This window comes from Rattus rattus, chromosome 16, assembly GCF_011064425.1.
Source record: "Rattus rattus isolate New Zealand chromosome 16, Rrattus_CSIRO_v1, whole genome shotgun sequence".
Classification (NCBI taxonomy): Eukaryota; Metazoa; Chordata; class Mammalia; order Rodentia; family Muridae; genus Rattus; species Rattus rattus.
This window is the reverse complement of record NC_046169.1, coordinates 14,429,211-14,441,832: the sequence shown is the minus strand read 5'-3', so window position 1 is coordinate 14,441,832 and position 12,622 is coordinate 14,429,211. Positions and strand designations below refer to the sequence as shown.

Here is a 12,622-nt window from a genome sequence, read left to right as displayed (position 1 = left end):
GCGTGGCTCAGAGGTAGAGCCCCTGCCTAGAATCTCCCACTGAGGGGCTGGGGGTGTGGCCCATTATAGAGCCCCTGCCTAGAATCCCCAGGGAGGGGCTGGGGGCGTGGCTCAGTGGTAGAGTTCCTGCCTAGAATCCCCAGGGAGGGGCTAGGGGTGTGGCTCAGTGGTAGAGCCCCTGCCTAGAATCCCCCAGTGAGGGGCTGGGGTGTGGCTCAGTGGTAGAGCCCCTGCCTAGAATCCCCCAGTGAGGGGCTGGGGGTGTGGCTCAGTGGTAGAGCCCCTGCCTAGAATCCCCCAGAGAGGGGCTGGGGGCGTGGCTCAGTGGTAGAGCCCCTGCCTAGAATCCCCCAGTGGGGGGCTGGGGGCGTGGCTCAGTGGTAGAGCCCCTGCCTAGAATCGCCCAGTGAGGGGCTGGGGTGTGGCTCAGTGGTAGAGCGCCTGTGTAGAATTTTCCAACGTGGGGCTGGGGGCATGACTCATCAGGAGAGCAATTTCCTAGCTAGTCGAAGGCCCTAGTGAGAGCAGCTCTCAGAGGTACTGCTGCCTCTGTGGATCACACAGCCTAGGAATAAGGAGCGTTTATGACAGTGACCTTGAAGAGGATGACACGCTTAGAGATGTGCAGCAACAGCCTAAGATGCTCGAGTGCTGTATGATCCCCACAGCTGGCCAGACCCCTGAGGCTGCTTGCTCAACTTGTTGTTTCCTTCTCTCATTGATGCCTGGTCTATTCAGATGTGAGGGGATCTATTTAAAGAGCTCAGAAATTAGGGGAAACTGGAGTTCCAGGGCCTCACCTCAGGGATTTCTGTATATCTCCATGTGCTTACCTTTGAGTCCTCTACTCCAAGCCCCCGTTTCGGTCTGATTTACTCAGGAAGAATAGTACTTAGATGCCTGACCTCTCAGTGGGATGAGCAGCTCTGTGGCTGGTGGGGAGCAACCTAGACTCTGGCTGGGCCTTGGTCTGGTGGGGCATCCTGGAGCCTGTCAATGTTCTTCTGGGAAAAGCAATCCTACACTGATGTGCTAGACCACAGAGGGAGAGATAATGTCCCATCATGGGCTTGCAGGTCCCTCATTCTGCAGGTTCCCCGCAGCTCAGCAGCTTGGTATAATAGATTGGTGGAGAGGGCCATTACCCAGGCAGACAAAGGACCTTGTCACTGCCACCTGAGCCTGAGGCCCACATCAAGCTACAAAACCTGATCCAACCTAAATGTGTCTGGGGTTGAAACATGAGTTTGAGATCCTTGTAAAGAGATGGCTTTCTTCCCAAGGTGAAGTGGCACGTGTTTCATGGCCGGGGGTGTTGGTTGCAAGATTCTGACCCCCTAGCTTTGGGGATTCCAACCAGCACGGTGTGCATCATGGGTCCATAGCTCCTGCCTGGTGCAGCTGCCTGTAGCAACCACACTTCAAGGCACACCGAGCCTCTCCACCCAGGGACCTGCAGTCAGATAGGCACCTATATCTCCTCAGAGCCACAGAGTTTATGCCTGAAGAAGTGGGCCGGGCCCAGACATCTTGCTCTGTAGGCAGTAGCCTGAATCGGGTGGCCATGGCCGCAGTGCAGTGCCCTGGAGTGTGCACACTCTCCTGGAGGCTGCCCGTGGGAGGCAACTCCCTGCTGCTGTGGCCAACCTGACTCATCCTGACCTACCCCAAAGGTCACTGTGGGGGTAAAGGTCAAGCCAGAGCGTTGAGTGGACACCTGACTCCTTGAGACATAGCCTCTCCTAGGCATTTACCTTAACATAGCCACGGGGTAGGTGACCACCGGGGTGCAAGTGGACAGGATCCGCTTCTGCCCAGGTGCTGCTGTGACCGAAAGTAAAGTGGAGCGGAACCTTCCAGCTTCCTCCCACAACTAGGGAAACCGAGGCTCCACAGAAGGGAGATTTTGCTCTTGGCTTGGGGTTCCCTCTGGCCCATCAATGATAACTTGGTTTTTATATTTTTAGTTTTGTGTGTGTACATGTCCATGTGAGCCTATATGTATGGGTATGTGTGTTGTTTGTGCTTGTTAACATCTATGCACATGTGTGTACAGGGGTATGCCCACAGGCAGATGCATATGCACATATGTGCCCATGGTGCAAAGGCCTAAATTTGGCATTAGGTGTTTCGGTTATTTTTCAGTTTTACTTGGTGAGGCGGCGTCACTCACTGGATCTGGAGCTCTCCAGCTCTGGTATCCTAGTTAGCCAGCTTGCACCCGGGATTCCCTGACTGCCCCATTAGGGCTGGGACTACAGGCCGCCACCCCATCTGCACAGCTTTTTACTTGGGTCCTGGGCTTACAAACTCTGGTCTGTATGCTTGCACAGCAAGCACATTATCCACTGGGCCATCTCCCAGCCCCAGGAGTAATAACTTTCATCTTCAAGTTATTCATCTCGCTATGAAATATGGAGCTGGGAAATACTGTTGTGATGGAAAAGGACGCCAGAGGGGTTCCACGCCCTCTTGGAACGGTTCCATTAAGTCTCGCCTGTTTAGAACCTCTTGCTCCTTTTCGTGAGGCTCTGTGTGGCCCACAGCGCAGCTGGCCAAGGCCAATAGAGATTTATTTTTAGCCAGGCTCCAGGCTGCCTGGTAATGGCCCACTGCTGCCTTTAAAGAAAGACTCTGCACGCATCCACCTCTGCTCAGCGGCAAGTCAGACCACCACACCTTGGGCCGGGTCCCGTGATAATCAAATCGCTATCCATGTATAGTTATGAATGCAAACGCTCTACACTTGAAATTCCTTGAGGGAGACGTCTCCCTGGGAGCGGAGGGTCCTGGCAGCCTCTGACCTGAGAAACGACCTCTAAAGTGGCTCCATCTAGGTCAGATCAAATCCCCACAAATCCAAGAACAAGGCAGAACAAAAGAAAAACAATTCCGCAGGACGGACGGCCTTGTCACTCATTGATCTGCCGAAGGGAGAGAAGGGAGAGAGAGAGAGATGAGACCTGGGAAAATTGGCTATGAGCTTCAAGGAACAAAGGGGCCAGGACTGGGGCGCCCCTGGAGATTCTGCCTATGAATTAGGGTAGGGAGGGAGAGCCCATCTCTATCTGACAAGACAGAACTGTAGCTCTCACAAGGCAGGGCCAGACACAACAGTGTCACAGGGCCTCTGACTCAGGGCACAAAGTGATTGTGTTGGGGGTGGGGGAGTATTGGGTGGGTGTTGACTGCCAGTCTCAGACACCAGTGGTAAAGCAACCTCCTGACATAACAGGGGACCCAAGATCAGATGCACCAGGGAGGCATTAAAGCTATCCTCTGCTCAGTGCCATGGGAAGGAAGGTCAAGAGCAAAGGTGCTGGGGGTCTCCAGCAGGTGCCTGGGTGCCCCACTTCTCACCTCTCCCCCATTTTCTCCTTGTGCAATGGTTGAAGCAAGCCCTCACTCTCTTTGGCACTCTGCACGACAGAGCCAGCTCCATCAGGGTATTTCTGGTGTTTCTTATGACTACCACTCTCAAAATAAAAGTGAGCTGTCTGGCAGACAGGATGACATAGTAACACCAGGCTGGAGGCCACTGGGGCAGAAGCTGCCCCACGTGTGTCTGGCCTGAGCCAGTAACAGGTTTAAAGCCTGAAGGCCTCACAGCAGGCCAGGAGCTTGAAGACATGGCCACAGCCTCTGTCAACTCCTGCTCACGCAGCTTGTCCAACCTCTTGTGTCAGGGCTGGTTCCTGAAATGCCACCCTCAGGGACTCTGCCTCTAGCCTCCAGAGAGATGTGGCCCATTCCCATTCTCTCAAATCCAGGATTGGCATGTAGAAGGGAACTCTGTACATGCCCAGCATCTGAGCTATAGGCAGACTTTCTCTCCTGTTCGGGGATATGTGAGACAGGCCTGGAAGAGCTGAATGGTAAATTCTCTGAATGTGAGCCTTCCCTGGGGAGGCCTTCGCTTACAGTGCAAACACCTGCCGCCATTAATCTTCTAGGACAGACTTCCCTCTGCCCCTTAAAAGGCAGCTCAGGATGTGTGTGAAAATAGTCAAGCTTCTGCTTTACTGACCCCAAACAGAATCACCAATCCCATTTCCTAGATGAGACAGCCAAGGCCAAGCCCAAATAGGCGAGGGTCCCCAAGGGCCAGCGAGCCACATCTCAAGCGTGACCCACTGTTCTTTATTGGTTTCTTTTGAGATAGATTCTTCTATATCCCAGAGTGACCTCAAACTTACTGGGGAGTTCAGGATGACCTTGAACTCCTGATCTTCCTGCCATCACCTCTCCAGTGCTTAGGATAGCGCCTCGGGAGTGCTAGGCCAATTAAACTGCACCCTCAGTCCCCAGTGGTTCTTTTAAAAAATCAGATGATTTTATTTAAAATGTGGTCTCAGTCCACCGGAATCCACAGAAGTCCCTGTTATGAAGTGCCCTACCTAGAGCTTGTGCCTCTGCTTCTTACAGAACCACCTCTCTGCTTTAGTACGGAGCGGGGGTTTTGCTCTAGATATGGCCCCTCCATCTGTCGCCATGAGAAAGCACATGCTGTACTGGCCCTGCCACCTCTTAGCCCCTCGACCCTGATCACACATTTATGACCTACTTCCATAGCGCCCAGTGGGGATAGCATAGTACACACACTGGTGGGTGTTCATGTCTGTTGCTCACCTAGACAGACACCTAGAGCCTTTGCTGTAACAAAGCAGTTGGCGTCAGATATATGGCGATATATATATATATATATATATATATATATATATATATATATATATATATATGCAGAATACCCCTTATTAGCTTCAGACAGCTTGCAGGGCTAAGGGTGAGTTGAGTCAAGAAAGAACCTTAAAAACTGTACCTTAGTCACCTCAGAGCCCTGTGTGCTAAAGTTCCTGGTTGACTCCTTGGGAGAGCTGGTCACATACCACATCAGAGCCATAGGGAGGCAGATCGGAGCCCCTTAGAAAAAGACTGACTGTGCTGGGATGTAGCCCAGTGGTTAGAGTACTGGCAGCATGAACAAAGTCCTAGGTTCCATACCCAGCACTGCACAGACTAATCTTAGCATTGAGGACGTGGAGACAGAAAGGTCAGGAGTTCAAGGTCACCCTCAGCTATATAGCAAGTTTGAGGCAAGCTTCAGTTACATGAGAGCCCTATTCAAAGCAAGAAAAGCAGGCGGCAGTGGAGGGGTGGGACGAGACCAAACTGACCAGATTAACACAATATTTTGCTATTTGAAAGCCAGGATTACAAACCTTAAAAAGAGCCCGGTTCATGAAGGAACCATTAAATCCAGCAAGTCTCTGTTATTAAACGGAAATGGAACATGCACCAAGACTTAACAGTGCCACAAACTCTTAATCGCTTCCTTCTTTCTCACCTTAACAGAAATGCAGTGAAATGTTCATTGTGCAAATTTAGAAAGCACAGATAAGGAAAAACAGAAAATTAAACTCCCCCCCTACCAGTCTCCCAAGGGAGAGGAATAGGCTTGCTGCCCGTCTGTGTATCAGGGCTGAAAAGGAAAAAAAAAATCCACATGTCCTGTCTTTAGGGGGAAAATGAGGTTCCTGCAGTGGGAATGTTTCATAAGAGCTGCTTGCTTAATAGTTAGATCCAAGTGCTTTGCTGTGCACTCGGGAGGAAGACTGGGAGTAGCCCCATATCTTGCGGGGTCACCACCAACCACCTGCCCTTATACTGTGCTTACATCCTGAGTTTGAAAGAGAGCACGAAATACATGAGGGCCAGAGAAGGGCAAAGTCTTCATACGGGCCGATCTGATCAAATGGATCCCAAAGTCAGTCTTAAGTCCTGGACACAGCCTGTCATACACAGCAAGCAGCCAAGTTAATGGTTGGGCAAGGTCTAGTCCCAGAAATGTCCCTCGCTAATCCCAACAGAGGGACTGTCGTCACTGTCTAGGTGAGTCCAGGCCACTGCTGTTCTTTGAGCCTGATCCTCTCTACAACCTAGTGAAGTAGGATTGTGTGACTTTCTCCGAGGGGCTGTGAAAAAATTACCTGCTATTCCTATAGAGAGCAACAGTGACAGGTCAAGGCTAGCTTAGTGAACCAATGAATGTGTTTGGGCTACTTTCTAGAGCATGAAATGCCCCAAAAGCAGCTGTACCACAGGAAAGGCCACCGTAGTATGAATGAGACTTATGAAAGCTGCATCCCTAGAGCCCCCTGCTTGACCTGCAGGAAGCCTGTGAAGAATTCTCTTTGCCCCATCCACTGTTACTGCTTATATAAACTAGGAGGGGACCTTGTGAGTTTTGTAAGTTTCAGGAACTTCCTAAATTATTTACTTGCTAAATCTTAATGAGCCTCCCACCAGGAGTAATCCTTTTGGTGGGTAGGTAGGTTGGTTGGTTGGTGGGTTGGTCTCAGTGTTTATGATACAGGGTCTTACTATGTAGCTCTGTCTTTCCTGAAACTCACTGTGTAGTCCAGGAGGGCCTTGAACTCATAGAGATCCACCTGCCTCTGCCTCAGACTCCCAAGTTCTGGTATTAAAGGCATGTGTAACCAGACCAGGACGAAATTTTTAATTTGGAGGAAATATCTACACAAAGATAAACCAGCATCCATGATCCCATTTTATAGAAGGGGAAACTGAGGATAGAAAAACAAAAATTCCTTCCAGGATGCCCAGCCTGGGGAATCTAAGGAGACTTGAGCGTGAAGATCAGACTGGACCAACTCTGATTTTCTTCCACTGAACATTTTGGGTTTTTTGGGGTTTTGTTTTTTGTTTTTTGTTTTTTGTTTTTTGAGGCAAGGTCTTATTATATAGCCCTGGCTAGACTGGAACTTATTCTGTTGACTAGGCTGGCCTGGAACTTATAGAGATCCATTTGCCTGTACTCTCAAGTACTCATATTAAAGATGTGCTCCACCAAACATTCAAACTTAACTGTTCTGTGGTATTTAACACCCCCCTACACACACACACACACACACACACACACACACACACACCTGTGAGTGTGCCCTGACCCTGGTCCCACCAGCCACAGTCCTCTGCCAGTCCTGTTATGCCTGGGAACCAAATGGTGAGAGCATGTCACCTAACTGTCTTCAGCCTTGTTAGAGGGATTCTAGAAGACTCCCAGATAACCTTTCCATCCCTTGCTTACCTCACCCCCTCACCAGGACCTATGTCTGCTCTTTTGTGACCAGCCCTATGCCTCTCTCCCCTAGGAGTGGGTCTGGCGATGACCTCAGGCCCAGCACATGCCCGCTTTGCCTCTTACACCAAGGAATCTAAAGTTACCTTGCAACTTGCAACTTCCTATCTACCCACATGTCTGATGCAAGCTCTGGCTATGTTACATCTGTAACATTATCTCTTGCCCAGAGCCTGCCATAGATACATGATGCCTCTACACTACACACACCAGGCAGGTTACAACGTGTATGGGCATGGCCACACTGTGCCGTGTGATAGCCCTTTCATATCCCTGTACCTGAACAACCCGGGAGTCCTTCACAAGGCTAGACCTAGAACTGGAATGCCTCTGATGGGGTTCCTTCCATCTCCTTCATCAGAAAAAGGGAAATCCAAGGTTGGGGGAAGAAAAGTCTCTTTTCAAATGCATCGGATTCCCGATCTGGTGAGATCCCAGAACAATGTGACTTTTAGAACTATCTGAGGCTTTCATATCCTTCCACGTCCTGATGATATAGATGCTTGGATCTCTTCAGAGTGACCATTCAGACCATCACTAAATCCTAGTAGCTTACCTGTGCCCAGCCAAGCAATGGTGTGTGTGTGTGTGTGTGTGTGTGGTGTAGATGTGTGTTTGTGAGGGTGTGTTTAAGTGACTGTGGAGGTATTTGTGGGGTTATGGGGAGTAAGCAGGTGTGTTGGTAGAGTATACATGTGTATGAAGGCATGCATGTATGTGGCTGCACCCCTGAACTGGCAAGCAGCTCCATTTGCCATCCCCTGGACCTTTTGTGGGCTCTCACTATGGAGTTGGCTCAGACCCTACTGCTACATCAGGAGGGGCCCCAGGCAGCTGGAGCGTATCATTGCCGAAAGCCCTAACTTCTCAGGCACAATTGGGATCCCCTAACCACACAAGGAAGATCCGGCTCTACTGCCCGGGAATAGTCAGGGACCCGAGGCAGCCACTGAGTCACCCTGTTTGTTCTTCCCTCCCTCCTGCAGCCATGAAGTCAGGGGGCACGCAGCTGAAGCTCATCATGACCTTCCAGAATTACGGGCAGGCGCTATTCAAACCCATGAAGTAAGTGCCTGATACTAGGGTGGACATAAGGCCGGGCTGCAGTGTGCAGGTATCAGGCCAGACGGGGAAGGCACCATTTATCTGGGGGTGAACTGCGGTGATGGTTAAGGGAGTACCCAATCTGTCTATACCCTCCTTGTCTCTCCCCAGCCTTCCACCACCATTACATACCTGGGGATGGTTCTCTGTCTTGTTCTGTGAGGGAGAATGCTCACATTTATCAAGGGGCTGACAGTGTGGACATGCAAGAGACCCCTGGATAGGAGACTACATTTTCTAGCCAGCTCAGAGGCGATGAGGGACTCCAGACAGGGCCGATGTCGCTGTCTAGAGCCTTGCAGGTGGTATGGCCTGTTCCTCACTTAGCCTACTGTCCAGTCCATGTGGAAATGGAACACACTAAGGGATCTGTGGAGAGCCTGTGAGCTATCAAATCTTCATCCTAGGGAGCTGGAGAGATGGCTTAATCAGTAGAGGATGAGACCCAAGCTGGATCTGTAGCACCCATGTAAAAAGCCAGGCATGGTATTGTGTGCCTGTCATCCAGCGCTGGGGTGACAGAGACACTCACTGGCCAGTCAGTCTAACTGAACTGGTGAGCTCCAAGTTCAGAGGCAGACCCTGTCTTAGAAACTAGGTGGGAGTATCCATGCATGCACACACGGTCTCATCACAAGATTGTCGTAGAGTGGACTCTCTACCCCACAGAAGAGGTAGAAATCTTATCACCACAACCAACGTGGGTGTAGCACTTGACCACCCGGAACACTCAGGAATTCCTAGAGCACACCTATCACCACAGGCTGGCCTCTCTGAGCGTGTGCGAGCATGCATGTGTGCATGTGTGAGTGCATGCATTTTTGTGGCAGACAAATCACACTCTTTAAAGCATAGTTTGCAGAAACAAAGGTCAAGGAAGGCATGCAGGTTGCAGGACTGAGGCTGCAGTGCAGTAGGCTGCACTCTGTGGATCCCCAAGGACAGCCCAGCTGTGTGTTGGCTGACCAGATTTCATTTCTCTGCCCTGATTTTTTCTACCAATCCAGCTTTCCCTGTTTAATCCTCAAAATAAAATAAAATAAAATAAAATAAAATAAAATAAAAATGCCAATCAGAAACCAGTGAAAGCACTTTGCTGTTCCTGGTTGTCCTGTGTCCCTAGGCAAACCAGGAATGGGTTCTGGAGGGGTAAGTGGGACTACCTGGGTTCCCAGTGAGAACAGTCAGCCTGCTTTATATACAGGAGCCCAGACCTGAGCACCAGCCACTCCCACAAAGCAAAGGAAAGTCTGGCCATAGGGCTTAAACCGGGAGACCATGAGGCCCGTGTTACTGCCTGTGGGGTGGAGTGGCCGTTGGTACCTTGTGGCTACATGGTTATGTGGCTAAGAGCACTGTATTTCTTTCCTTCTTCATGCATTAAAGTGGAGTTTCGTATATCCCACAAGCATCTGCCCCATGCAGGGAGTGGTGTCAGCTTGGCATGAGAAGAACCTTGAGCTGAGGTCACCACTTGAGAGTATTGTATACAGTCAGTTTAGCATTGGATGTCCGTGGCCCTTAGGAGCAGAGAAAAAGGTCCCCACATAGCCTGTAACCTCTGTGGTCATCCCAGGATGTCCTAGAGGGCCAGGTGCCTGGGAGAAGGACATAGGTTCATGTGGTTTCTCAAGGATGCTTTAGCTGAGACAGAATCTCACTGTATACCAGGCTGGCCTCAAACTCACAACAATCCTCTTGCCTCAGGTCTGTCAGAGTGCTGGCATTACAGATGCATACCCCCACATGTTACTTAAAGGAGGCATTCTTCCTCCCTCATCTCTTCCTTTCTCCCTCCTCTCTCTTCCCTCCTCCCTACCTCTCTTACTCTCCTTCTTTGGGTACAGTCATGAGCCTACCCTGGCCTCAAACATGTTCTGTAACTGAGGATAACCCTGAACTTCTGATTCTCCTGTGTCTGTATCTGTAGTTCTGGGATTATAGGCAGGTGCTACCATGCCATATTTATGCAGTATTGAAGATGGAAGGAACCCAGAGTGTTATGCACACTAAGCAAGCCCTCTACCAACTTAGTCACATTCTTAGCTCCTGAAGCAGGCTATTTTAAGACCTCTGTTTTTAACAAGGACAGTTCCTTGAGAACCTGCCTGTGTAGCGGCCAGGGCCAGGCCAGGTGACAAATGGATCAGAATAGCCTGCTGCTAGCCAGGACCTGGGGACAGTAAATGAAAATGACAACATATACACCTCCTTTTCAGCTGAGTTCCAAGGGCATGAGATCCGGGAAGGAGGTGGGTTTGGGCTTCTTGTCTGAGAAGCGTGTCTTCAAGCCTGGCAGAAACGTACAGACACATCCAGAGCTGTCCAAAGAGACTCCTTATGGACCAGAGCTTCAGGACAGCAAGCCCTAGAAATCCAGATGTCCACATCAGTGGAGATGGGGGTGGTGCTTCTGGATTCTGGCTTTTGCCCCATCTCTGTGTGAGTGGCTGGGAGAGGATGCTATGTCCAGCTGTGGACAGCTGCAACCGCAGTCACTGACAGGCACTTGAACAGCCTGTGTCCCATGGGCTCTGAGAGAAGAGCGGGGCTCTGTACTCAGGGTTTTTGTGTTTCGTTTCGTTCCTGCAATGCAGTGTAAAGACAGGCTAATCATAACCACATACAAACAGGGAACCTGAGGTGCTGAGGGGTGGTGGGGATCCAGAGCCCTATAATGAGGCCCCACCTGGCAGGCACTACCACGTGCCTGGGTGCTCACATAAAGGACTGAATTTGGAAGCCCATTGGGAATCCTACCTTTCCAGCTTATCCAGGGCTGTGATTGGAGCAGTAAAAAAAAAAATAGTGTATGGCCTGGATGGCCAACCAGGTCAGGGGGTTGCTGGGGAAACAGGTTGAGGAAACTAAGTCTCAGGAAGGAAAGGGATGTGTTTAAGGCTGGTCCGAGACAGAGCCTCAGGCCATGCTGGATTTTCTTTTCCAAGTGGGCATGGAGAGTATGGGAGGGGTGCCCCATGCCAGCAGGTTTGCTGTAAATTTTTGCAGCCAATTTGCTGTAAATTTTCCACACTGTCTGTCTGAGTCATTTTGCTCTTCCTCCATGGACCAGGTCTAGACATTTTTGGCCACCTGAGACCGATAGACTCCAGCCCTCTTTCCAGCAGTTGATAATGCTGATGACCTTGGGCAGGACCCCGGACCTGATGCTACACCCATTGTGGTTCAGCCCCTCTGAGGCTGTGGAATGATATAGTTGTAGTTCTTGTCAGTGGCCTTAAAAACTCAACACCCATGATGGGAAGTGAGGTGACTGCTCAGTCAGTTAAGTGCTTGCTGCACAGGTAAGGACCTAAGTTGGACCTCTAGAACCTACGTAAGAAAGGCAGGTATGGTGGTGCACACTTATAATCCCAGCAGTGGGCAGTGAAGACAGGAGGACACCCAGGACTCACTGTCATTCAGTATTAGTAGTTGTGTGGTTTCGTAGGCACTGAAAGATACATACCCTGCAGGCATGGTGGATCACGGCTGTGGCCCCAGAACTTTGAAAGCTAAGGCAGGAAGACTGCCATGAGATTTGAAGCTAGTCTGGGATGCAGAGTGAATCTCTGTTGGAGGAGGAGGAGGAGGAGGAGGAGGAGGAGAAAAGGAGGAGGAGGAGGAGGAGGAGGAGGAGGAGGAGGAGGAGAAAAGGGAACGAGAGAGGAGAAGGAAGAAGGAAGAGAAGGAGGGGGAGGAAAGAGGAGGTAGGTGGAAGAGGAGGAAGAGGGAAGAGGGAGGAGGAACACACAGTCGGCAGTGCAGCCCATGAGCTCTTGGCAGGAGGGAGGGCTTCTTGCTTTAAAGCAGTGCTTCTCAGCCTTCCTAATGCTGGGACCCTTTAATACAGCCCTGTATACTGAGGCCACCCAACCATACAATTATTTTCATCGCTACTTCATAACTGTAGTTTTGCTACTGTTATGGATCGAATGTAAATATCTCTTTTCCGAGGCTCTCAAGCAACCACTATTAAAAGATTATTCGACCCCCGCAAAGGGGTTGTGACCCACAGGTTGAGAACCTCTGCTTTAAAGTATTTAATCCTTTTAATTTTTGCTATTAGAAAATGTGGCTTTCCTGATACCAAATGCACACCATGCCTTCCAACCCGCTCAATTGATTCGGGGATATGTTACTACTAGCTTTCATTGTTCTAAGAGGAAACTCCTTAAAAATCCAGCTGACTCTCCCCACCCCTCCCCCAGCACCCGACAACCACTAATCGCCTGTCTCGCTGTGTGGATTTGCTTATTCTGGGTTTTCGCAGGCCTGGGATCCTGCAGTGTACGGTGCTTTGTGTCTGGCTTACAGTGCTGTAGTCCTTTCAGCGTTCATCCATGCCAGAGCGTGTGT

At 50.3% G+C, this 12,622-nt stretch overlaps 1 protein-coding gene across 1 annotated transcript in view; it reads left to right on the top strand.

The window, feature by feature from the left end:
- Positions 1-12,622, top strand: part of Fam20c (FAM20C golgi associated secretory pathway kinase) — a 57,255-nt gene that overhangs the window by 4,240 nt on the left and 40,393 nt on the right. The window contains exon 3 of the mRNA XM_032886717.1: positions 8,146-8,224. Within this exon, the coding sequence (XP_032742608.1) occupies positions 8,146-8,224 (79 nt within the window). The remainder of the gene's footprint in view (positions 1-8,145; positions 8,225-12,622) is intronic.